The sequence below is a fragment of the Pieris brassicae genome, chromosome 9 (assembly GCF_905147105.1).
Source record: "Pieris brassicae chromosome 9, ilPieBrab1.1, whole genome shotgun sequence".
NCBI lineage: Eukaryota > Metazoa > Arthropoda > Insecta > Lepidoptera > Pieridae > Pieris > Pieris brassicae.
The window spans coordinates 6,080,950-6,107,317 of NC_059673.1; the positions used below are offsets into that span (position 1 = coordinate 6,080,950).

Genomic DNA, 26,368 nt, shown 5'->3' on the forward strand with positions numbered 1-26,368 from the left:
TTCTGGAGCATAGTTTAGTTCAACAGATTTTACTTAGTAGGTTTGCTTGACGTAAAATTGTCAAATTCACACCCATTTTTTTGACCAATGGTAAGTTTGATTTTCGAACTATATGTACAATGGCAGATTATTATTTGGAGATGCTCTGTGATCGACATGCTCAAGGTATTTAACATATATTTTGAAGTGAAACTTCTTTAACAACGTTGTAAAAAAAACCGTCACATTTTTCAGTTACGCGTCACATTATTCGGTTACGCGTCACATTATTCGGTTACGCGTCACATCTTTTTCTTGTGCCTACCACAGTTGATTCAAAGCCATTAATAACAAAAATATATAATAACGATAACAATGATAGTAATAATTCTATTGCAATTAATGAAATTCTGTAATAATCTTAGTAGTAATAAGGTAAAATGAAATAATTGTATTATTTGTATTCATGTCTATGATAATCCTTTTGTTAAACTTTATCTTATATAACTTTATTAAACCAATTTCTGTAAAGTTGCATATAGTAGATCATTTTTCGAAAAATAAAGTTATAAAGAAGTTTCACGCACACATTTTTTAAATCTAAAAATGACTAAGGACCCATATATATATATATGTTTTTACTTATTTACGGATAAATTCCGGAATTTAAGTTTCAAATTTTCTGTGTATACTATTTGATATTTAGATGTAGACGCAGAGAAAACTATTAATTGTCAATAATGTTATTTTAATATCTCTATCTACAAGACATTGTATGCATACATTAGTGCTGTACATTTTATTGTAGCGCCATCTAGTGACTGATGTAAAGTATGTATCGAAATGATTTTATATATTTAATTCGCTAATTTTGTCAAATTTTAATAATTGCGTTACGTGATTAATTTGTTTAAAATTTAGTATTATGAGTAACGTTCGAAAGTTCTGATTTTAAATAGCAGTAATTTGTTTTTTAACCTGAAGACCTATGATAGGAAATAATACATTTTTATTAGAAACTACACATTGCCTTACACTTACACTTTCGAAGTAACTTTGGTGAGTAAATACAAAATTTCATACTATACAATAATTTAAACTATGGATGGAGTCTTTATTATGAAATTTATCGGCCATTTTTATGTAATTACATCAGATCATACTTTATTAAAAGAAATAGCGCCAAGTAAAAAATATATTGGATTTTTATGCATATAGTTCGCGCTTAGTTTCGTATCTTATCTCGCCCTGATTACTCGTGACAACTGACATAATAGTTGAAAGGTTTATTTAATAATTTAATTTTCTTTCTAATTACTTTAAAGTGAGTATGAAGTATGAGAAAATAAAACAAATTAGGTTTTAAGGCACATTTATTGGTGGACGGGCGTAATAATCAATTTACAGTATGTACATAGTCTGGAGATATTTTGACTATTACTATCTATTATTTGCACGTGAATGATTTTACAATATTTTAGATTAACAAAGGTAACAGTAATTGTAAAATCTAATCTACAGTATATAAAACTAAAGATATCACAATGTGTATATTAAAATACTTATGAATTAAGTAGAAATGTTTCATGAGTCATATTTCTTATTATAAAGATTAAACATATAGTTATAATTCACCTTGGAAAACAATCAATTTTAATTATATCAATTCACATCAATAATATTAATTGAATTATTACGGATAGCAACACTATCGCGTTATTTACGGGGAAATTACCCGTGTGCTGTGTATGTACATTTAGTAGGACATCTTCTGGGGAACAGATTAACTTATTTTCCGGAAAGTGTAATAATATTTTACCGCTACAGATCCCTACTTCTGATAGCCTTAATAAAGAAAAGCCTATGAGGTGAGCAAGTACAGTTCTCTCAATCATACGGCCGAGACGCGGGAGCATCATGTACATACTCGCTTTTGACCGCTCTCGTAATATTTCCCTTAGTATATACAGCCGTCATTACGTATACGTATGTAAGTATAACGTTACTATAGTAAGAAGCCACAGATAACACCACTATAAACGCTGATAATGGACATCTTACATTCTTTTATTTAACTCGAACAAAGCATTTCATTTTTACAATTAAAAAAATTCACTTAAAAATTATGACTTGACCCTAATTTCTATATTATAGCACTTCCTTAAGTACGCTTGAAAAATATAACAAACTAAGTTAAATGGTCAAATGCTGAATTGAGCAACAAGGAAATATAACAATGTAAATTATTGTAATATAAAAATTTCGAAAAATTAACGCGAAAACTACAAACAATTTTTATTTTAACGATTTTTTATCAAACTTTTTGATCTTGATTTTGATTTATCGAAAATTTTCGAGATCGTATTGAGTATACTTTTTTGATACATAGTCTGTGCTTATACGAAATTCTAATTTCAAACGAATTCTAAATTCAAAGCTACAAATTCTGTGTTGCCATTTTGAAAAGTCCTTGCTTTGTAAACAAGTGATTACTCACTTTAACGTGTGATGTATTACTATCTACATATTATGGCACACTTCAGTACATTAGCACCATTCAACTTAAAAAATCCAAACATTGGCAGTGTTTTGCATACAAAATCACAATTTTGCATTATTCTAAATAACGGAAGACAATTTAACAATGGAAGACTTATGGCACCAATAACAAAACTAAATATCCTTTTTCAATGCGATAGAAAACACATGAAAATGGGATACACATGAACTCCCTTTTTCATAAAAACTCCATTTAATTACACTATTTTAACTAGAGTTCTGATTTCTCTAGCTAAATTTTGTCGGCGCTGTTATGATAAGAGATATCTGAAGGGCGATACGTTTTTATATACGTTAAAAAGCAGCAAAGTTTTGTAAGTTTTGTATACGTCAGATTAATCAGGGAAAGATGAGTCGAGACTTTGCGTCAAAAACGTATTGGATTGTGAGATACGGAAGTCACAGACCACGGTAAGTATCGACTCTTTCCCTAAGAAAATCATCTAGAAACCTTGGCGTTCGAAGTACGTTAATTCGTAAGATTTGATAGTACGTGATTCTTGAGAGCGTAAACATTGCATGCGCATTATTTCTGTATGGACTAGTTAAAACAGTGTAATTATTTTATAAAGGGAATATAAGCGTATCAAATGCCCACGTACACGATACATTACGAACTGAGTTTCACGAAACCAATGTACGTGTAACCCGATTGGAGTAACAACGTTCGATTCTTTTCTCTCTGGGCGATGTTCACAGTGTCACCTTTTAGCAGACGTGCAACTGTTTGAACTGAACAGGATATTTGAGACTTATTTAGCGGTCTGGAACTGGAATCGTCACCTGTAGCACAGGCTGAGATGAGGCGCGGTGTACTTGTCGGCTGTCTCGCCCATATGAAGTATGCGTTTGGTGCGTGCGTTAAGTACACCACCTGAAAATGTTTTCTATATGTAGTACTACTCTAAGAAGTTTTTTAGGAGTGTTGGCTGGTTTAGGAACTCAATAGTGCGTTCAAAGCCTTTATAGATGTTTCTTTTGTGCAATTATTTCAAAGTAAAACATCGTGAGACTCTTGTCTTACTTCAACTATTTGTCCTGCGACCACGGAAAAAAGAAAAAAAAATCAAATATGCAATGGACCTCGATACAGTACTACTAGATTATAATTCTTATGAATTCAAAATGAATTTCTCTAACAATGTTTTGTTCCGTTTTCAGGCGGATTAATTAATAAACTTTTGCTTGCTTGCTTTATATGTAATATCTATATTTGTATGTAGATCCTTAAAAACATGTGAATTTGACGCATAAATCTGTTCCATACAAGTTATGAGCTAATCAACAAAATTAGTTCATGACTTTAGATTAGTATTATAACGCAGTACTTGTATAAATAGATATACGATTGCTATCTCGTGTCTATTGATAGTACTATCAACGTAAACAACAAGTGGCCTTATTTGTAAACAATCTAGCAAATAAATGAGTGCACGAGTTTCAATAACTTCTATTGTCGGTGAATTTTTCTTTATAACAGAATTTAATCACTATTGAACATCTAATTGAATTTAACAAACATTAAGCACCCTCCAAAGCTAACAATTACATATTTTAAACGTAAAATTTGTTACGTATTGTATGTATACACTTGATAAGGCATTGCACACAGTTTGTGTTGTATTCATTTTACATCATTTCTTTAAAAGTAGATAATCCAATTATACGCGATTTTTTTTGGTTTACATGCCGATATTTTCACGGCTAGTTTTCGTAATGTTTACCAACAAAAAGACTTAATGACAATGAACATTTAATATTAATTTAAAAAACGTAATTTATCTATAGTAATGCGTTCGTATTATATATAATGTTTTAATAACAGTACGATTTATAACGGCTTCATCAACAAATAACATAGCTAAGTCTGTGAGGTCGTACCCACACTCTACGGTATAATCACCAACCAATAATAGATTCTGGTTGTGAGACGTTGACACTGAAAACCACTCGCAGAAGTCTGCTAAACTCAATCAAATGGAAACCGAACTTTATCGCAAAAGCGTAATAATAATAACTAAATTATTATGAAACAAAAGCAGTAAAAAGTAAAGCAAAGTTGCCTAGTGGCTTCAGTGTACGTCTCTCATCCCTGTGATCGTAGGTTCGATTTTCGGCTGTGCATCACTGGACTTTCTGTCTATATGTGCATCTATTTACTCAAACGGTGAAGGAAATCGGGGGCGTGTGTCAGGCACAGGAGGCTGATCACCTACTTGCCTATTTGATTGACAAATGATCATAAAACAAAGAAATTTGAAGCCCAGCAGAAAAAGGTTGTAGCGCCACTTATTTCTTTATTATGCAACAAAAGACATAGGTATGTTGCAGTGTTCAAATACGATATTAAAGATATACAATTTAGCACACGAAAAGCAATAATATCAAATAAATAGATGCAATGTTAGCGCATTCCGAGCGCAAAATTCTATTTTTGCTACTCACTTGTGCATACACTAAATACAGCCCGGACTCCTTAATAATGAAATAGTCCGACTTAAGTTCTATTTTATCCTCGCTTCCCTTTGAAGAAATGTCCATATCGCGCGCCCATGGTCCTATGATTGCTGGAAATGGAGAATATTTATTAATAATCGATGAATAAAATCTTTTCCAGGCTTTTAACCACGGTTTCGAATACCAAATGGGTTGTTTTATCAGCCCTCTGAAGTATTTCCGAAGCAATTCGACCTAGTGTCCAATTGTTGAAAGGCCGGCAACGCATTCGCGAGCCTCCTGGCATTGTGACTGTCCATGGGCGGCGGTATCACTTAACATCAAGTGAGCCTCCTGCCAGTTTGCCTCTTATTACATTAAAAAAGTCTGAAGAAAAATACTAGTTGCACCGGGAATCGAACCAAACTGCGTTATCCACAAAATGTGTTAAATTTTAGAGTAGGTATATATAACAATAATGATGAATGTATAATAATCTATTTTTAGAACGAGGAATTAGGCATACAGTTAAATTCATACTATTTACGACAAGACAAAACAATAGCTATCGTATACATATTACGTCTCCAGATCCGGACCTTATATAAATTGGTTAGTGGGCGATAAAGAGGCAATGTATAAAGTAACTACTTTATGGTTCCTAAAATACAGTAATACCAGACATCTTGATTTTTATTTAACTCGACTAAAATCGAATTCTATTTGCAGTTCTCGTATGAGTACAAGAGCGAGCCAACTGTATAGGAATAGGAAGAAAAGTATACTCATCACAGAGATAAGGAATTTCAACGCTACAGAGCGCAATCCTGTTGAATTATTTTTAGTAGGACACGCTTGCCTTGAACCGGTGTAATTTAAAAAAAATGCAAATTTTGTCAAATCTAAATTACTCAAATTAAAAAATGTATTTATTTTGTTTGTGACTATGAAACTCAAAAACAACTGGGATGATTTCAAAACTTTGATTTGAATGCTACTAAGATAAGTTATGTTACATATAACTATTTTATATATTTTGATTAGAATATTAAAAAAATGTCTGGCCGTGCATAGCCGGGACCACTAGTCTATATCTATATACTATATATACATGAGATGAGTTGATATATTGAACGAAACTTTACATATAAATAAATAAATTACATTTTAATATTAGTTATATTAATAAAAATATATTCCTACGTCAAAACTTCCAAGAACTTTTCCAGTTTCGAGCCCTAATCAGGTATTATAACTATAGACTATTATTTCTGGGTACGGCCTTGAGTCTGGCACACAGTATTCAGGGTCACCCCACAGGAGAAAAAAGTATGCAAATTGGTTTTGGGAGGTCAGTGAATCGACTACTTTTTATCCTTTACAAAGATCTTCTGTTGGAAGCATCCACGAGGAAATAGTATTGATAAGTTTTAATTCCGATGTGTCAATGGCCTGATTTTGGCATAATTAATCAAACAAAGTACAGATCTATTTTTTTACATTTGACGATATTTTAGAGGATTTCTAAGCTTTTGAACTTGTTGACATAATAAATATACACATAGCCACTTTTATGATTCATAACAAATGTTTTATAAGGTAAAAAACATATTCTACGTCATGTATGATTGCGCATGCGCAATAACGATTATTTCAGCTGCATAGACTTAAAAGTGTAATACTACACTACCGTCCTATGTCAATTTACTTATGCGTAAACCCGTTAAACACTTTCACACACTAATTTATTATGACTGAACATTAATTTGAATGCGCTTTTGCTTGTAATTAATAAAAAGCAATCATTTAAATATAACTTATTATTATTACGCGTTATTGAATATTGAAGTTTTTTTCAGTAGCGTAAATAAGATCGCTAATAGAATAGTCTTAGAAGCCTCTAGTAGCGTGGAATGAACATAACTCCTCTAGCAGCGTTTCTTGTAAGGAATAAGGCAGTTAGCAGCACACAATCATTATTTTAAAGGACAAAATGGTCTTTTAAAACTGATATCATGAGTCAAACCATGTATTCTATATGAATTTCATATGCATGTGCATGCAAATGTTTGCACTAGCTCTGCATAGTATAAAACAATGTTGCCGTTTTTATGAATGTACATAGCAGACATGTGCCTATATCGCTTTGTGACACCTTTATTTGAATTTAAATTCGCATCACTAGAGAAAATTGAATTGTGGGCAAAGGATCAACTCGGAAATGAATGTTTTAAGAATTCAAAGGAGATTCAAGTTTTTAAGATGAACTTTAAAATGAGGGCATGAATCACAAGTGACTCAAAAATGTAAAGAACGCTTTCTCTTTGTACCTTAGCGCGAATTTTACGATAGTTTTGTAAAGTTTATAAAAACTTTTAGGTAGATTTCCGAACGATCTGAAACGATTTTCTATACTTCGGTTACCATAATATGTGAAAAGTGTAATTCGTGCTTCTATTTAGTTTAAATTATGTGGAGCACTGGAATACGCACTGGCTTTATTGTTGTAAAATATATAAAAGGTTTCAAATATTTTTATTTCATATTTTGCTATTCAGAATATTCGAATTACATCGTTTTAATTATGTTGATCACTGGAAGTCACACTGGCTTTCTTTTTGAACAAAAGCTATATAGAGTTCGAATCCCGAATCAATACATTTGATTTATAATTAATTCTTGTACATAACAATTTCTGTAGACATAAGAACTACTGCGCTCAGGTCAACATTGATTTGCAATTAATCATTGTGAACGAAAGATCTATACAATTAGTCATCATTATAGATTTAAAAGAAAAATGCAGTATTATTTAAAAAAATAAAATAAATAAATAAATGTACATAAATTCGCAGTGAAAATACTCTTATAATTTTAGCGTACAAAGTACAATGTCTGTAAGTCCCGTAATCATCATAAAAATTCGTAAAATCATAAAAAATCGTATTCATCCATAAAAACTTTATATACTGTTAAGGAATTTGTACCTACACAATGTTTCCACGGGAAACGAACGCGTGCCCTCTCACATCTACGTAAGATTCCAACCAAGCGACTGAGCGGATTGCATACTAAACATTTTTAAAGAGGGCGTTTTATATAAGAATGTTTACTATAAGTCAGATAGGTATAAGATTGTAAATATCAGTACTTAAGAATGTAGGTAAGTGTTTGATATAGAGATTGTTAATTGCTTTAGTATTGTACGATTATAGTTATAGTTTTATAAGCTTGCCTAGGAATAATAAAGACAATATGTATTCATACAACTCCTATGAATCAACAGCATTATTCAAATTAGAATCCAGTAATTGTAATTTTGTTACAGATTGTCACATGTGACAGGAGTGATAAGGAGTCAATATTTAATTTAAGTTCTCTTAATCATCTCTTTCTATATGGAGTACTTGAGTTAAAACAGTGCAATTTTATTTTTTATTAATAAGGGGGTCAGTCGACAGGCTAAGATGATACTTTAGTAAAGAGCATTTCAAAACAATGTCTAGCAGTTTAATTAAGTCTTAATCAAGAATAAATTATAAGGGATGTGGACTGGCTTTTGAATTATTGCTCTAATTCATAAAAACATAGGAGTTATATTTGTTTAAATATCAAATAGAACTTGTCTTAATATCATGCAGTGTGCTTACACATCCTGTGGTATGTAAATAAATTATCATTTTAATTGCATATTTCTGAGATTACAATTTTCTTTGTTGTATCAGCTGTTGTGTAGCTTTATATGGTTTAATTTGATATAAAATTCATATGATTGTTAAGTATACATGCATTATTTTTTGTAAATTAAATTATATACCTTATTTTATAAGCAAGATGTGAAAAAGAAAATGAATATTTACCTTGTACCCCCAGGTTTACCTCCGGCGCATTACCATTAAATTGAACGACTAGAGTCTCTGAAATAAAAATAATATTTAATACTTTAAAGTAAAAAATATTAATACAGAACAAGTTGCTACAATTAAAAATTAAAAGTACCTTTTTGGAAAATTGAGAGATCATAAGGACTTTTATCATGACTAGCATCTTTTTTACTTGAATCTAAAAGAACCATGTCATCCCCGAGGTTTTCTACATAATATCTCCTTGCATTTGGTGATAATTCGTCTTTTAATGAAGGTGCTTCCATTCTAGGTTCTCTGGCTTCAAAGCCTCTCATGTGTGGCCGCAATTGTGATACCAAAGGACTTTGTACAGCCTTATTTTGATTTAATATACCGTCTCTTACATTTTGTATCAAAAACTGATCCTTGAGCACATCAAGTTGCTTCTTCATGGATATCATCTCATTCCAATAATAAAATGCAATGGAACAGCTGATTATGACACATATTATACTAAGTAAAAAGTTAAATATAAATAAAAGCTTAATTTTCTTGGAAGACGCTATTGACAGTGTCGTATTAATATGCACGCCAACGTCTGAGGGTTTTTCTAAAATGTAAAAAAATCAAATTATGAGTCTGAAGTACATAGTTTTATACCTTAAATCATTCAAAAGGAACTGAAAATCACCTGTGTTCAGATGAATGACAGTCCCCTCTTTTACTTTCGGATTTTTACCCGTGTTCAAAAAAATATTCGCCGCACCTGCCGAGTTTAGTGGAACACCTTCACAGTTAATTTTTCTTTCGCCGTCCATTATGTTTATTGTATTAAATAGTAGTACTATGATAGTACGCACATATTATTGTTTCATACAATCATTCGTGTAGGCGTCGCCGTTCCTAAACAAAGGAAGTAGAGCTTATTAAAAGTTTGCACGGACATCACCGATAACGGGGAGTTGATAATAAAAAATAACACAATTACATACCAGAGATAATAAGCGCGTCGAGGATTAAATAAAATAAAACAGTTCACTATTTCAGTCCTACATTTGCAGTTTCTTACTATATCACTAAAACTAGTCAGTCCTTAGCACGAAAACAAACAAAAAAGTAAATAACACGGTTTAAACTTTGGATTCGTTCGTTTTACAGCTCGCTGGCATTGGAGCGCGCAGGCGGTTTGACCGCTATTGTCGACGCGCGCCAAATTCAAACTGAACGCGTGGTGAACGCCGAACGCGATCACTGCGATTAGCGAACTTCGGAATGTGGACCGCGCCGCACCACGAAAATTTTCTGAACTGTTCAATGAAGTATTGAATACTTGTCACGATAACAGTTAGAAGCAGTATGATTTTCAATCGATTCTACCACTTAAATACTATTGAAAAATCATAGACATCAGCAAATATTTAAAGCTCGATGTTATATAGTTAAATGAAACTCGAAACATCTTTGTATATATGTACCTAAGTTGAATTGAGTTCGTTTTTAATGCACTAAAAATATATATTATACGAACACGCTTTTATAATACAAAACATACCTAATTTCTTCGTCCGTTGTTTGTATTGCAAAAAATAAGTTACAATGAATGAACAAATATTAAAATATTTTTTATACCTATAATTAAGTACTAGGAACAAAATTAATTATTATATAATTTCTTAAATTGTAATAAATTTTCAACTATTAATGTATAATTCATTAGTAAATAGCATATAACGATGGTTGTTTCTATTCATAGGAACTTAAAGTAGGCATTAATTACCTGCGTAAATTTCTTAAAACTCGACTCTTATCTCAGGTAGCCAGGAACAATACAATTCAATAAGCATAGCATACCTTCATGTTACTAATTCTTAAATAGGTACTTACCCTTATGGTAATTAAGCGGAATAACATTGTCATAGATAACGTTTTAGGCTTATGAGCGTAGGAAAAATGATTTTATTTAAATCCAGGTATTAAAAAATATGGTCTGCGCTTTTATGGCATGCACGCCAGCTGCATCAAGAACTCGTTCGGTAAGGCATTGTTCACATCAACCTGTTAATCTACACAATCTCATTTCTCGTATACATTCATCTATTTATCAATAAAAATATTTTTAATTTAACTAAATTTTATAATAAACTTATTATTTTATTAAGAATATTAACTCTAATTTTGTATTAAGTTTTTTTTGTTTTTACCAATAAATGAATATTAGCAAATATGGTTGAAGTCTGCGACTATCTCTTGGTCTTTGACAGACTTTTTCTGTACAAACTAATAAAATACAACTGTTAATTTTCCGGCATATAACCAAAGTGTATGTCACATATATTGTAACCATATTTAAAAGAAAACTAAGATATGATGTAATATTTTATTTTACTAACAGATAAATCATGTATTACGACTATTTTATTCAGTAGCACGTGACTAGATAAAGGATGACCATTCATATGATAAAGCGCAACGCCGTTGTTGCATAATTTAAATAATAACTAATATAATAACTTGATTACTTGAATTAAAATATTGTTAACTTCTGAAAATATATCTATTACTCTTTACCACAGCGTAACCAACATTTGGCAGAAAGAGACGAAAGAGTGCTTTAGTTAAAGTGCAATTAGATTGATTTAGTTCGTTTGAACGAGCATACACAACTATACATACATATATAACAGCTTATGGCTCTTGACAATATTGTATGAAGACGGGCATTACTGCTTTATGTTATGTATTTTTTTTATATTAAACAGCTAAGCGGCCCTCTTCTCGGAAGGAATATTTTATCGAAAATGACTTCTAAATTTTTTAATATTAAATATGCTTATACTTTAATGAATGTAATTAAGTTTAAACGACTTTTAGTATTGTGTATTTTACTTTTTCAGTGAGATAGTCTTGAAATTAAATAATCGTAATATATGCATGTCGAATCGCCAGGGCATGGTTAATCACTTATTGAACCAAGCCTCCACCTGAGGCTTGAGACACAATCACTAATATTCGTTTAGCGTTAGTGGGTCTCAACCTGTCAAAAATAAATTTTCCTCAAGTCCCCTGACCCACGAAAGTATTTGACATTAGCGACCAAAGCGACAGCTGTCAAATTCAAATTAGAGCATAGACTATATAGAACTATAGAGTTAACTACTGTTAAAAAATTACCTCTATTGTAAATAGTTCTTTAAGGATAGTGTACAAATTTAACCGCTTTATTTGCGGACTAATGTGGAATGCTTAGATGGTCCAGATGTAATACGGGAATCAGATGGAGAAATCTCAGTTGTCATGCAGTAAGGGTGTTATTAATAGATTGTATACATGTGCAAGTTCCGCCTGTTAAATTATTACTTCAAAGTTCATCTACAAAATGTAGTTAGCATTATCTATGGTATTATTACGAAAGTCTAGAACCTTTTGTACCGTTCATTTATTTGCGAAGTAACACGGGGGTGACAAGGACAAAATCATTATCTGGTGATATAAATACTTCTATGAATCCCTATTATTGGAAGCATTTACACCAGTAAGTATGTAAATGTGTTTTACTACGATCTATGAGAAATCGTTGGTATTATTATTTGAAAAATGTGTAGTTTAAACATGATATTATATAAATAAATATTAAAGAATTATTAGGAATATATGGAAATCTTTTAAAAAGACGAAGGAAAATATCCCCGAAAGCTCGTAAGTCTTCGGTAACAGGTAAGGTATCACTTTGTATAAAGGCCTGCTGACTTGGGCCCACTTCACGCCTCCTACATATGAAAGTTGTAGCTATTTATTTTAGTTTAGCTGTATATCAAGCTCTACAACTTTTCTTTAGAACTCAATATATCTCTCATTCTTCGGCGGCATTTGTAAGAAAAGTTGGACCGAATTTTTTCCGACTACCACAAAAATGTATATTTATTTTTAAATTAATAGTAGCCCACCTTCACAAATAACGTAGCTTTCTTATAGAGATTTTTTAATTCGGTTCAGTACCTCAGTAAAGAATATACTCGTAGGTATATAGGAACTTGCAGTAACACGTGACGGGCGCGATTATTTTTTATTGCATTCAGTCATAATTGCATTATTTAATACTTGGAATAATTAATGAATGTCTCGAACTATGACCACTGAATTATGGTAAAGAAATTGGAGCAGGCATATTTGTGAATCATTATGATTAGGGCTATCAAAAACAATATAATTTACAAAACACTAGCGATAAATATGTTAAGTATTTTTATTATGTAGGTAACTTTATGAACGTTACAAAAAAATGTACTTTAAATTTATATTTAATGCCAGTTTTAAATCTTTAACGGACGAGAAAAGCTGTCAAGTCTTTAACGATGTTGACTTGAAAAAAATACGAAATAATATTTGTTGAAGATCGGAAAGTGTTACATTAGCTGTGAATATAAAATAAGTAGGGACGTTAATTGTTTGAAATATAATACGTTAACCAAATATAATTGTTTTATATTTTTAAATTTTTCCTGTTGCCAACCCTACAGCACTGATTCATTAATGTTGAAAAACTGCAAAGTAAGCATTGATGTGGAATGATAAAAATCATAATCTTCATTGTTAAAATCTATGTGAATTTTAAGTCTGACTCATTGGACATATTTAATTATGAGCTCATTACCACTTCTTCAAATTATATAGTTACTATGATATAACAACCTTGGTAAATATATGTAAACACTTCACTCATAAACAATTAAAATTCAAAGGATGTAAGTGAACTGACCTACTGTTAAGAGCAGTTACAGACCTGTATTTTTTATAGACCAGGCGTTAACCGGGCAGAAGGCTCATCTGAATTTAAGTGATATCGCCCATAGACACTCAATGCCAGACGGCTCGCGAATGCGTTGCCGGCCTTTTAAGAATTGATGGATCATTCAAGAAAGGAGCGTATAATTGTTATAAGAAAACAATATCATAATTTGTTAATAATTTTATAAATAAAATCATAATGTTAGGCCAGTGTCTAATGCGTTTCTAAAGCCTGATATGGTGAATTGGAACTCTAAATGATAATTATCATACGAAAATCGACATGAAAATTGTCGGTGTATGTCCAGTACAAAAGACATGATTATAAAGAAAAAAGATTTCATAAAAAAACCTTCGTAGCACAGGTCAATACCCGGCCTCTGAAATGTGTCCATGCGTTGGTCATAAATACGTAAATTTTCTTAAAATAACGCAATCCAAGAATCATCTTACATATTCCGCATTTATCTCATTCATTAACACCTTTCATAAGGGAATCATTAAATTTCTTTGAAAACCTCTAAGTAGGTGACTTCCGCACACAGGCATACGTTTCTTTCAATATTCTGGCCCACTTTACCGTTATGGTCAGATCGAGGTCGTTCGAGCGACACTGTAACACAATGAAAATGAGCATAGATTCGGGGCATGTCTAAAATATATGCTTTGTACACGTTAATTTTATTTATTTAAATACGCAACGGACCTTATCGTGATGAACACGTTTTTATTTTGTTTGTATTCATTATTTACTTTAGATAATCCGTTGTTGTACCGGGGTTTAAATGCTCAACGAATGCTTCTGACGAATAGCACGCTTAAATAAAATCCTACATTGTTGGTTATAAATTTGTTACTGAAAATGAAACTTCTGATTTAAGGCTAATAAGCTAATAAAATGCTATAGTAATATGTGCAAATATAATTAATTAAAGGCGATATTGATTTCCGGAAACGACGTGCGTGGCTTCACGCAGGTTGTTCGGGGAAAGCTTCATCATGGCATTCTTCACTAGATTCGTAGCGTTGTATTATGAAATACGATCCAATTTTTTTCATCAATTATGCAAAAAAATTGGCGTACGTGCTCGAAACGTTGCGTGTTAATATAAAAAATATCAACAAATTAAAAAAAAACAACACGATGACATAAAAATAAAGAAATAATAGCCCTTGTTCACAGTCACTAATAGAATCCATTAATTTAAATAAGCCCTCCACTATTTTCCATCGCTTTTAATACCTAAAGAAGCGGTTTAATATTAGATAATAAATTAAGATAAATAGATAGAGTCTATAAAGCTGCAAGAGGTGCTCAGGAAATTTAATTATTATTTATTTATTTATAAAACAAAACAGATACATCTCGATACAATAAAAGTAAAATTAACATATATCACAAAAAGTGTCACTGATATAAAATAAGAAACAAAGCAAAACAAGACAAAACAAAACACGACAGCAGAATATTATTTAAGTAGACAATACTACACAAAATTTATAAATCACGAGAACGATAAACTTACTAGTAGCTATAATAAAGAAGAAAGATACAAGGCTTAGGACATTAATAGTTGTTTTAACCTAATCTTAAATGAAGCGATTATAATAAAGCGTTAAATTAAGAATATTCTTAATTTAACGAAAAAAGATCGATATTCAGAATCCAAAGAAGAACACATCCTGTGAAGGGGCTCACGGAACCCAATGTTGGTTCTGGTAGGGAAAGGTTAAAGGTTCTATGCGAGCGTAGATATGTGTTTTAATTAATACGTTACTATATTAAAAATATTAGGGATGCATCGATACGTCTTTTTTACGATACGATACCGATGCCAATCTTATACAAATATCGCCGATACCAACGCTTATTGAATTCAACTTAAATTAAGCTAACCAAGTTTGGTTAAAGTTTTTATTTTTATTAAAAAATATAAACATTCACAACCTTTGAAACAGATAAAAGGTTGAGTTATTAAAATAAAGAATTAAGAGTAATAATTAAATTAAAATAAAATAAAATAACTCTAGTATTGTCATTGGTAAAACTTTTGGTGTCTTTGGTTTGGTCTTTGATAAATAACTCTGTTATTCTGTTTTTTTTATTTAATTTAATTCGGTATCCGCCATAGCAGTTAAAAGCGAACTAAAGTGTCTAGTGAAAAGGAATACACGGTGACAAAGGGGGCGAGAGTGATAACAAACTGAACTAAACGCGGGGTTTCCCCGGGCATAGATAGTTCTCACAGGAGACGCTCTTGCGCTAGCCGCGGGATTAAACGCCATTTCAGGCCGAGCTACGCTCGCGAAAACAGCCCGAGCTGAGTTGTAAAGGCCAACAGCGAGATACCATTAAAAAAAAGGCATAGATAGTCCGTGGCTCGTTAGCAACGAACTAGATCAAACAAATTGCGCGTTTACATTACTTTTTTAAAGCGCAAAATTTGAAAAGGCAAATTTGTATCGGCAATTAAATCATCAGCGATGCATATCGGATGCAACCCTAAAATATATCAATATAGCAAACGGCAAGAGACTCACCTGGTGTTAAGTCAATGGACACAATGAGTTAACAAATAAATGCCAGAGGGCTCGCGAGTTTTAAGAAATGGTACGCTGTTTTCTTGTAGGACCTTAAGTCGAATTGCTGCGGAAATAATTTAGTATATATATTTTTGCCTTACAACAGGTTTAAAGTACCTAACTCTAATTATATAGCGTAGTTGCATAAATAAGACACGTTTTTATGTCAATAATGCACATGGCATGATATAGAAAAAGTTTAATGAACCTGTCGAAAACGCAGGCTTCGTCAGGTACGCCACTTGTTTAAAGCACTTGTTTTTGTTCTAGCTAACCAAGCCGTGTACCTACTTTTTTAATTGTTTGAGGATATGTTAGCTGGTCACTTATCCTGGACCAACGTGCCTTTTGTAATGATTTGTGGTCTTTATTTAACCTGTCACGTCTTAATGTGTTTGTGTTTGGACGAGAAAAGCTCATCAAACTCGGACTAGTAAATCACTTTTTTTTAACATTCTCATAACCGTGGACTAGCCACAGATCGAATGTTATGGTTAGAATCACACTTAGAACGACCATCACTACCACAAATTGGCTTTATATGAATTCACGAGAATTAAAATATTTATTTCTCAAATCAAAGTTTAATTAAAAATTGATTTAACATTCATTGTAGTCGAATTTTTATACGGTACCATACAGAAGCAGATATGAGCTGCGTTCTTGAAGGACATCAAAGAGCATCTCGTTTTCTTCTTGTATACCAAGTAAAAAAAATGTATAACCAAATACCAAGTAAACAAAGATCACCATTTATGTCAAAATAAATAAGGTAAACCTAATTATCTACGTTTAATATTACGCAACACTGAAAAAGAGATGAATAATACAATTCACCACATCCTTAAACCTAATTTTAAAATACATTAAATAATTTGTTTATTATACATAAAAAATAAATCGATGGCGCTACGACCTTTTTAGGTCGGCCTCAGATTTCTGTATCTGTTTCATGGTCCATTGTTAATCGAATAGGCAAGTAGGTGATCAGCCTTCTGTGCTTGACGCACGCCGTCGACTTTTGGGTCTAAGGCAAGCCGGTTTCCTCTCGATGTTTTCCTTCACGGTTCTAGCTGATGTTAAATGCGCACATAGAAATAAAATCCAGTGGTTCACAGCCGGGGATCGAACCTACGACCTCAGGGATGAGAGTCGCAGGCTGAAGCCCATTGTCCCAAATAATAATATTGATTGGGATCGATTTGCTCCAGTCCAAACACTATGTCTGACTCAAAACTTGGCGATTAAAAAGAGTGGCGCAGAGTTTTTTGAGGCGAGAAGAGAAGAGAGGCGCCCGCTCTACGTCATTGACTTGCGAACTGGTAGTAAATGTAAATTTTGAATAGTTTAAAATTTTTGTTCCTGTTGACGTTCATAAGGTACTTGGTTACCTATATGAATATGAAGTTATGAGTTTTAACATTAGCTATGTATTAATACATAAAATGCACATGAAGAAATGTTATGTTTTACGGTCATTGTAACTTTCCAGGCTTAAGAACTATAAATTACCTAAAAAACGTATTGACTCTCAAATACCAGGTACGAGTTTTGTTTATACCTATTATTACTTTTGTCTTTTGATGTAACTTTATATTCGTTTATAAGTTCAATAATATTGTTTATTATATATATATATAATTCTATTATTTGTTGTCATTACGTTTGTAAGTAAGTCGTTACGGTGGATTCTCCATTGCCAATGTGATAAAGTTGTAAGGAAGGAAGTGTAAAAGTTATCCAGCGTGAAACCAAAACCTCGGGCTCAGTCATTTCTGGAATGGGCGTTAGCTTTTTAGCAATAATGTCGGTTTTCCCTCGAAAGTTCACACAAACTTCACCGTACGAGCGAGTGTTAAATAGGCACAGGAAGAAAAGTCAAGTGTGGCACAGCCGGTGTTTGACCTCAAGGATCACAATCGGAAACTCAAGCTTACACCAACACGGATCACTCTATATAATGTGCATACTACCAATTAGTACACGTGCTTGTGTATTTTTAAAGTGGATTATTTGTCTATGTCTGAGTTGTTACATTTGTGTCAATTTAATAGGTCACATTTGACATCTGCCAGTTTTAGCTTAATAATGAGAGTTCATTGACAGCTCTATCTCTTTAGAACAGAAATTGTTTATAAGGGAAAAAGTAAATCGTAAAATTACCATCTATAATAATTATTACAATAAATATGTCATCGGAAACAAAACTGTTGTGCAGTTCTTTGAACAATTAATATATTATACGTTAAATAATGTTGATGAGGTTTCACGTGTTATCTTATTAATTGACCCTACTTAGAATGTAAAATCAACACAGAGATTTTTCCATTAGTAAGGATTAAATACTTAACAATGGGTATAAGCCAGTTTAAAAAAACTGTTATCCTTATGTATGTCAAACCGTTACTGACATAGTCTTAAGAGTGAAAGCGCTTTGATAAATTATTTGACAAAACAACGGTAAATATTCTCATTTTCATAAAGATAGCGTTGTTCAGTAATTGTGATGCAACATTTTTTATGTAACCTAATCTAAGTAACCTAATCAAACTGTTTTCTCAGGAAGTGGGTTATGTAATATTGATACTTAAAATTTACAGTGGACGTCGACAAACCAAACGAACCCTTCCCAAACTTATTGTGATGTCTCATTGTCAAAGAAGTAAAATTTACCAATTGGTCGAAATTGAGGTATGAATATCGTTAGGTGTACCATTGCACATCGTACGTCATATTAAGGATACTATGATATATAATGTCGCTAATTAGAGCAAACGTAGTTCATTGACATTTTATGATGATACGAAATATATTCTGATTTATTTTTATATCTGTAGCATCTTAATAATAACTTTCTATAACAAATAAAGTTTTTAAATTATTTTTTCACGTCATAGATGTCCGAACCTTCCTCTCTTGGGTTGTGTATTCTCGTATTATTTACTTGTCTTTTACTGTATTATCTTCTTTTGAACATTGTCTACAATTTATTTAATATATCTAGTAATGTTATTTATTTGTGATGTCTTCTAAGGACGAAACTCAGCCCTTAAGATAGACAAGCAACTTGCGAATTTACAAGAAAATTAAAAATTATCGGACCTAAACGGTTATCATATGAAACCAGAAGGTCACAGATAAAGCAAATTAGATACCGTCAGTTGTTTACTAACAAATTGGTTTTGATAAATTTTACATTTTATTATTTTGTATCTGTCACATTTAAATGGGAATATTTATAGTATTGTCTTTTGTTAACATAGCTTTTTCAGATTGAAAGAAAACACCTTTTTAAATTTTATAATTAAAATTTAAAATTATGTAAAATAATTATAAGTTTAAAATAATACAAATAGCTTTAATCCGGTTAAAAAAGTGTTTTCTTTCAATGGGCATATTTATATTTAAAAAACCTATATACTAGCATTGACACTTCAACACGATGTGTTCTACGGACGAGACCCAGCTAGGAGACAACGATCTTGCAAAAAAATTAAAACTGATATAATCTTATCTTACTTAAGCAGGATATCGAAATATGCGTCTGTATTGCATTTATACATTAATTATTCTCTAATTACTGTGTAAAAACTATAAGGCCACATATCAAGCAAATAAGATACCGTCAATTGTTTACTAACAAATCGATTTTGATCAATTTTATATCTTATTATTTTGTATTCATCACAATTATATAGGAATATTTATATTTAAAATCGCAAACTAATGTTACGTAAAGGTGATTTTAATGACATAATTGAGGACATTTCATATTTACTATTTTGCTACATTAATATTATCGATCTATGAAACTAGACACCGTAATATCGAGCCTTTGTTTACATTTGTTAAGATCTCCGTAGATACGTTAAGTTAAAAAACAGCCTCCTTGGTTCGTTTTTGTTCCACTTACAGTTCTTCGCCTTAGGCGGTAATTTAAGCTTTTGATAGAAAGTACTTACCGGAGATCTTAAGATAGGTTTCAAAATGAAGACTAAACACTAATTATGTCTCCAGTATGAAAATCGTTTTGAATTTTGGCATATAAGAGTCATGTAGAAGTCGTGTATTTGCTTACAGCATCAACGAAATCCTGTTATATTATTCAATTTGAGACTTAGCATTTATTTATTGTACAGAGCCTTTTCCTTTATTGGTCTTCTATAATGTATTAATAGTCGTTAGTTAGGCATTAATCGTAATGCGGTAGTAAACGTATGCGATTCACCTGATGTTAAATGATACCATCGACCATGGACACTCACGGTGCCCGAAGGCTTGTAAGTGCGGCCTTTTAAGAATTGGTACGCTCCTTTCTTAAGGGACCCTAAATCTAATTGGTTCGGAAATAGTTCAGAGGGCAGCTGGTGCTACATATTGTGAGTCAAAAAGTGCCTTAAGAAACGCTAAATTGTGGAAGGTCGTCGACGTGACACCGATGGTGTTTTGTATTGGCCATGATGTCCAATAACACTCTCCATGGTTGATGCAGTAAAAGATGCAGAGTGACCCCACATCTCTACACAACGCAAAGCGATCAAGCTCGGTAAGTGGTCGTCGACGATTCGAGTCGCTCTTCGTTGAATAAGGTCATGTGGAATCTGATGGTACTGGAGACACTAGGTACAGGTAAGGGGTAGTACTAGTACGTTGACACTATTGACACTTATGATACACTTTTAATACATTCTTATCAGGCCATAAATAAGGATGATTCACGATGATGACTATCACTATCGTATCTTCCATGATAGCATTTTGTGAGTCCGCAAGTGGATTGGACGTACTAAATGTATGGATGACCAACTGACCTCCATATGTTTTTCGTTAAGTTAAATTATCGTATCTGCGTGTGTCAGACGCTGAAAGACAGTAGTGTGTGTAGCATTTTTTCGTGGGATGAGGTCGTATGTTTGTACTAGATTGCATATAAGTTGTACGCAATAGTACAACGTGATCGGAAAATTCACGTGGCAAGGGCTTGTTTTCGATCTAAAGCTGCACGTAAGTTAAATTTAACTATGTTTATTATTGCGCTATCGCTTTAAAACACATGGATTTCAATGTGCCATATGAATTTTATCATATTTGTTTAATGTCATCAGCGAATAGAGAACAAGAGTGAACAATCAGGTGAAGGAGAATCAAAATGTGTACATCATTGTTTGTTTTATAGGTGCCTTAGGGCGTATACTGACGACTACCGGCGCCGAACTGCCAGCACTTATCAGCTCAGATCTTGCCTGTTTTCTTCATGTAACTGATATCATAAAGTAAGCAGGCAGATTTTGCCTACCAGTCTCTTTGAGTAGCACGCATAATGTCAACCTCAAGTCAAGAGTTTTCGCAGTTATAAAATGTGTTTTTTTAAATTCGAAAACGAAAAAAAAAGAAGTTTTCGGTGAATATCATCATTTATTTCAACACATGCAAGTGCATAAACAAGAGTTCGCACAATATACAAGAATGACTCCTGAAACATTTTACTGCATTTTAGATAAAGATTGATAAAATATTGTGTTCTGTAAGTGGTTGCCTGAAAGAGATCACTCGAAAGCGATAAGGCCGCCAGTTACCCTCCTTTTGATTTAATTATGTTCAATGTTTTTTTAAAGTGTAATGTAACGAAGTGTTAATAAATAAATAAATATTTTGCATCAACAACCTATCCTCACAGAAGAAAGACTTGTTGTTAGCATTCGGTAAGTACGTAATAAACCAGAAGACAGACATCAGAAAAGAAGACAATGGGAAAAGTCCTACATGTAAGAAATAGTTCTTCTTTTAAAAATATTTTAATCTGTTAATTTGTAATTGATTTTTTTGTAATGTTAATATAAAATTACTGTTGTGTTGTTCTTGTTTTTTTTCATTATTTTGTATGTATATGTAAATAGTTGCCGCTTCTGAGTAATCTGTAAATATTTAGTTAAAGATAAAAAAATCTGGGCACATTGTTTTTGGAAAAAGTGACTAATTAAAAACAAAATATTATTAGTTTAAAAAATTAGGTGATTATAATTTAAAAGAAAACCGGATTAAAGTCCGGTTAAAAAATTGTTTAATTATAAAACTATTTGTATTATTATAATCTTATAATTATTTATATAATTTTAAATTAAAATTAAAAAAAATTAAATTACATTACATTTCTTTTACATTTTTTTTAAATGACAAAGACAATACTATGATTATAATTTTTCATAATGGCCTACGTGTTTTTGGTCACATAGATTATTAGGCGTTCACAATTGCTGACTTGTAGTTTTTATTATTCTCCGAAATGTTTACCAGGCACATCTTTCGATACATGGCCAGACGGCGAGGCACCAATCTCGGATAGGCAACATTTTGCAAGAATTTAAAAAATTGCAACATCACCATCACATTTGATCTACTTTACTTGAAATGATATATTAGGTTATTATTACAATAAAAATACTTTACTATTTTAGTGGTTACATTCACCAGCTTATATAACCTCTATTATTTATCAAAAGAGATTGAATCTATGGCATTCTCTATGAAGTATGCTCTCGTGTTTGAGAGACGCAGAGCAATAGTCGTCCAAGGCACCTCTAATATAAAACTGCTATTTGCAAGGGGGAATTATCGTTAACATCAGGAATAGGGGATATCACACCGTCAAAGTCAGTTAAACTTGTGACTTATTAAAAATAGTGGTAGTCATTTTCGTTAATCTGGATCTTACTTTGGCTATTTCATTAGGTAATCCAACCACGGGCTCTACCTTTTATTAGTTTAAGAAGTGTAATTTACTTTAGTGTACAGATACCGGCAAACTTCTTGAGCATTAAACAAGGGAGTGGGGGAAAGTTTGCGATTTACCAATCATGCGATCGACACATCACTCTCCCGCCGCCGCGCACAACCCCCTTCCCTAAAACCCGCTTCTTCGCAGACATGGACATTTGTTTAAGATGTTTGCCGGTATCTGTATGTCAAGTGTAAAATAGGTAATGACGCTTACAAACATTAGGGGGAACCCCTCCGTGTACGTAATAAGGTAGTATATTGCCAGTAAAAGTCATCCTTGTGGCATACTGCCAGAACAAAAGCGCTATGAGTTAAAACTATCAGGTCGCTAAGTATCCTGCTCGTTCTTATAGCACGCACGAAAAATATTTTTTGTATTATTCTTAAAACTTGTGGTTATACAGGTCACAATAAAAGCTATATTTTTATATTCTCACAGATGCTTACAAAACCGATATTCTATACTTTATGTTGTATATGTATATGTGTATTTTAATAGGTAATTGTTGTAAGTAGCTAAATTGATATTTAGTATTGATCTTTCTGTAAATTAATAAAGTTATACTAACCATTAGTAATAGGATACAGCTAGTTAGTTGACTAGACTTTTAGACCGGAAAACTAGTACATTATTATAATATGAATCATCGTATCGTGTATTATACTTTATTTTTTAGTAAATCCTTAATAGTTGGGATGGCTACACACTTAGGGTTACATTTAGCGTTCAGACTTAACGCTAAGATATTTCAGATTACAAAGTTAAAATTCAATGTATGAATTATACTAAAAATTTGGCCTCATATTCGTAAACATGTGTTTCTTTGGTGATTGGTCATTTGGTTGCATGCCGGCAGGGCCGCGCCGCCCATGTGCGCGAAATGTGCGGTGCACACAGGTGCTAACACAATGAGGGCGCCGCCACCAAAATTATTTATGTTACACTTAAACAACAACATATACTTTGTTGTAGAGTATCGATAGTAAGTAGGTGCAATAGGTGCACATACGCCTTGTAAAGAACAATATATAATGCATTTATTGTTTGTACAAGTCTCCCAAGACAATTATATTTACGTTTGAAGTAAGTTTCAGTTTACGCTTTGGGTTTTATTTTACATCGATTACTTAGAAATTAAGAACATATTATTTAAGTGAGTATACTCTTATTATACTGAAGAACATTTTTCTTTCGGTCAAAATTACCACATAATAAAAAATACTTTGAAACTTGAAGACTCGTCAAAATAGGAGGCGCTTCATGGGTTCGGTTCCGGGAGTCGGCGTGGCCCTGCAAGCCGGTTTTGTAAATGTAAATAAGTAACAACGTTTATTGAGGCTTAGTTTAGTTATATTCTTTGCGAGTTCTTACAAAGTTTCACATAAAGAATTTATTGTGAAAGTTGTCCCTTTGATCACTGTTCATTCTTTAATAACTTTCGACGAAGTTAGAAGGTCCTTTAAACTTCAGTCATTTGTTAAGCTTGAACATGTTTTATGGATTTAGTTATAAAAGTTAATTGAAATAATTATATAAATTACAAATAACAATCTGTCATTTTAATATAAAAATAATAAAATACTGATGGTCATGTTAAGACTATGAAGATATTAATCAAGGTAACAACAACATCTAGGTAAGATCGTAGTCCAAAAATATTTATTTGCTTTATAATATAAAAAGTTGGCTTTAGTTTTTATCTTCTAACCCGGCATGCTATATTTACTTTCGTGAAGAAGGGTATTCTGTAGAATAGGCAATACAAATACAAAAATCCATATCATCTTGCAAACATTGTATAACACATCCCAAGATTAATTAGAAGTGGCAAGACAGAAATACAAGCATTTCTTGAAGATGGAAATTGTTCTTTTTAATTTTTAAAACAATTGATTGAATAGAATAACGTCTTAAATTTTTAGATTAAAAGATTAAAAAATAGCAAAACGCGTATTCCTCAGCAAAAGTACTGCTTACTTATTTATGGTTACCACGCCGAGTTTAGCAAAGAGATTTTTTTTCTATGGAGGCTTTTCGGACAAGTGGAAAATGTCCATTATGTTGACTACCGCGTAGTTTGATACGTGCAACGCTGACCTTAAATATACCAGTGTAGTGTTTCAGTCCTAGTGATTGATTGAGATTTGCTAACGAAAACTATTTGGGCGATTGAACGAGAAAGTTGGCCAATCACAACGAAATGAAACTCGTCGGTGTTTTGTCTTTTGTTTTTCATTTGGCCTTCCTTCACGAACCATACCAGTTTTTATTGTTAATTAAAAACAAATACAAAGTTAAAATAAAGTTTGTTTTAGTACGTAATGTAGGTATTGCGTACACACCCAATTCGGGCTTGATATTTTGTTTTGATAAAAAGTAAAAACGTGATGATGAGCCTTGATGACAAGATGTCCACGAGGCCTCAATATTAGTTCAAGGTGAAACTGATACAATTAAATGTGTGTCAAGTGTCAAATGTGCCATTTCTGGTCTGTTATTGGATATAGGTCTAGTTCGCGGTATAAATATGGTGCGATGTTGTCAAAACACACAGCCATCTTATACAGGGTAAAACGAACAACTATTTTTGTCTCTATTTTGTGATTTAATACTTGGACCTACTGCTCTCTTTAAGAGTAAGATTCAGAGTCGAGTCTTTGTGCGAATGATACCCGTATGTCAAAATGGTATTTAAGAACTAAGAACTACAGATAGTATGGAAAGTCTTTAGTTTACCGTAAAATCAGATAGACGTGTACAATGCGTTCACTGTACGTTAAAAGAATACGAGATACAAGAAGAGATTGGTTAAAAACTTATATACTTTAGTATGTAGACTTATTCAGTTTAAAGGTTGGAATCTATAAATATATCTATAAATATCAGACATCGTAGACTAGTCAAAACAAAAATATAAATTGTTCTCAGAATTTCTACAACCTAATTAGAAAACATAATGTATCTACGAATTTCTTAGAATCAGAGAACAAATACAATATAAGCTACGGCGATTAGAAAATAGACGTTAAAATACTAATATTACGATTATTTTATCTCGTCCATTTAGATTTTATCCCACAAGAAAAAGTGTTTACTTGTATATCATAATAATTTAAAAATAATTAAACAAGTAAAGGAACATGCAACATGGTGCGGAACGTTGCGTCCGTTTCACAAACAGACTTAATATGACGTATCATGTCGCGTCTCTCATTTTATTTATAGTATAGGGGATACTAGTTTGGTGTTTATTTATATTTATAATAGGTGAAAATAATAACGCCTGTTGAAAAATTGAAGCAAATCTGAAGATGAATAAGATTAAAGGCGTTCAAATGGTTCGCGGAGCGTGCTCATCCTTTAATTTGAAAAAGCGAACGTAAATTAAGAGCCATTTTTGACA

The 26,368-nt window shown here is 32.2% G+C and overlaps 1 protein-coding gene across 3 annotated transcripts; it reads right to left on the reverse strand.

Moving 5' to 3' along the window:
• Positions 1-1,334: 1,334 nt before the first annotated feature.
• Positions 1,335-10,079, reverse strand: LOC123714376. 3 transcript variants are annotated; one of them, XM_045668612.1, is made up of 6 exons: positions 9,812-10,079; positions 9,586-9,722; positions 8,974-9,429; positions 8,835-8,891; positions 4,984-5,105; positions 1,335-3,412 (listed from the first exon to the last, which is right to left on the reverse strand). In XM_045668612.1, exons 2-6 carry the CDS (start codon positions 9,635-9,637, stop codon positions 3,149-3,151), a joined length of 951 nt encoding a protein of 316 aa, XP_045524568.1. In that variant the 5' UTR covers positions 9,638-9,722; positions 9,812-10,079; the 3' UTR covers positions 1,335-3,148. The 3 variants fall into 3 exon arrangements, with proteins under 3 accessions (XP_045524568.1, XP_045524567.1, XP_045524566.1); XM_045668611.1 differs by having other exon boundaries at positions 9,559-9,722; XM_045668610.1 differs by having other exon boundaries at positions 9,511-9,722.
• Between the last annotated feature and the right edge of the window lie 16,289 nt (positions 10,080-26,368).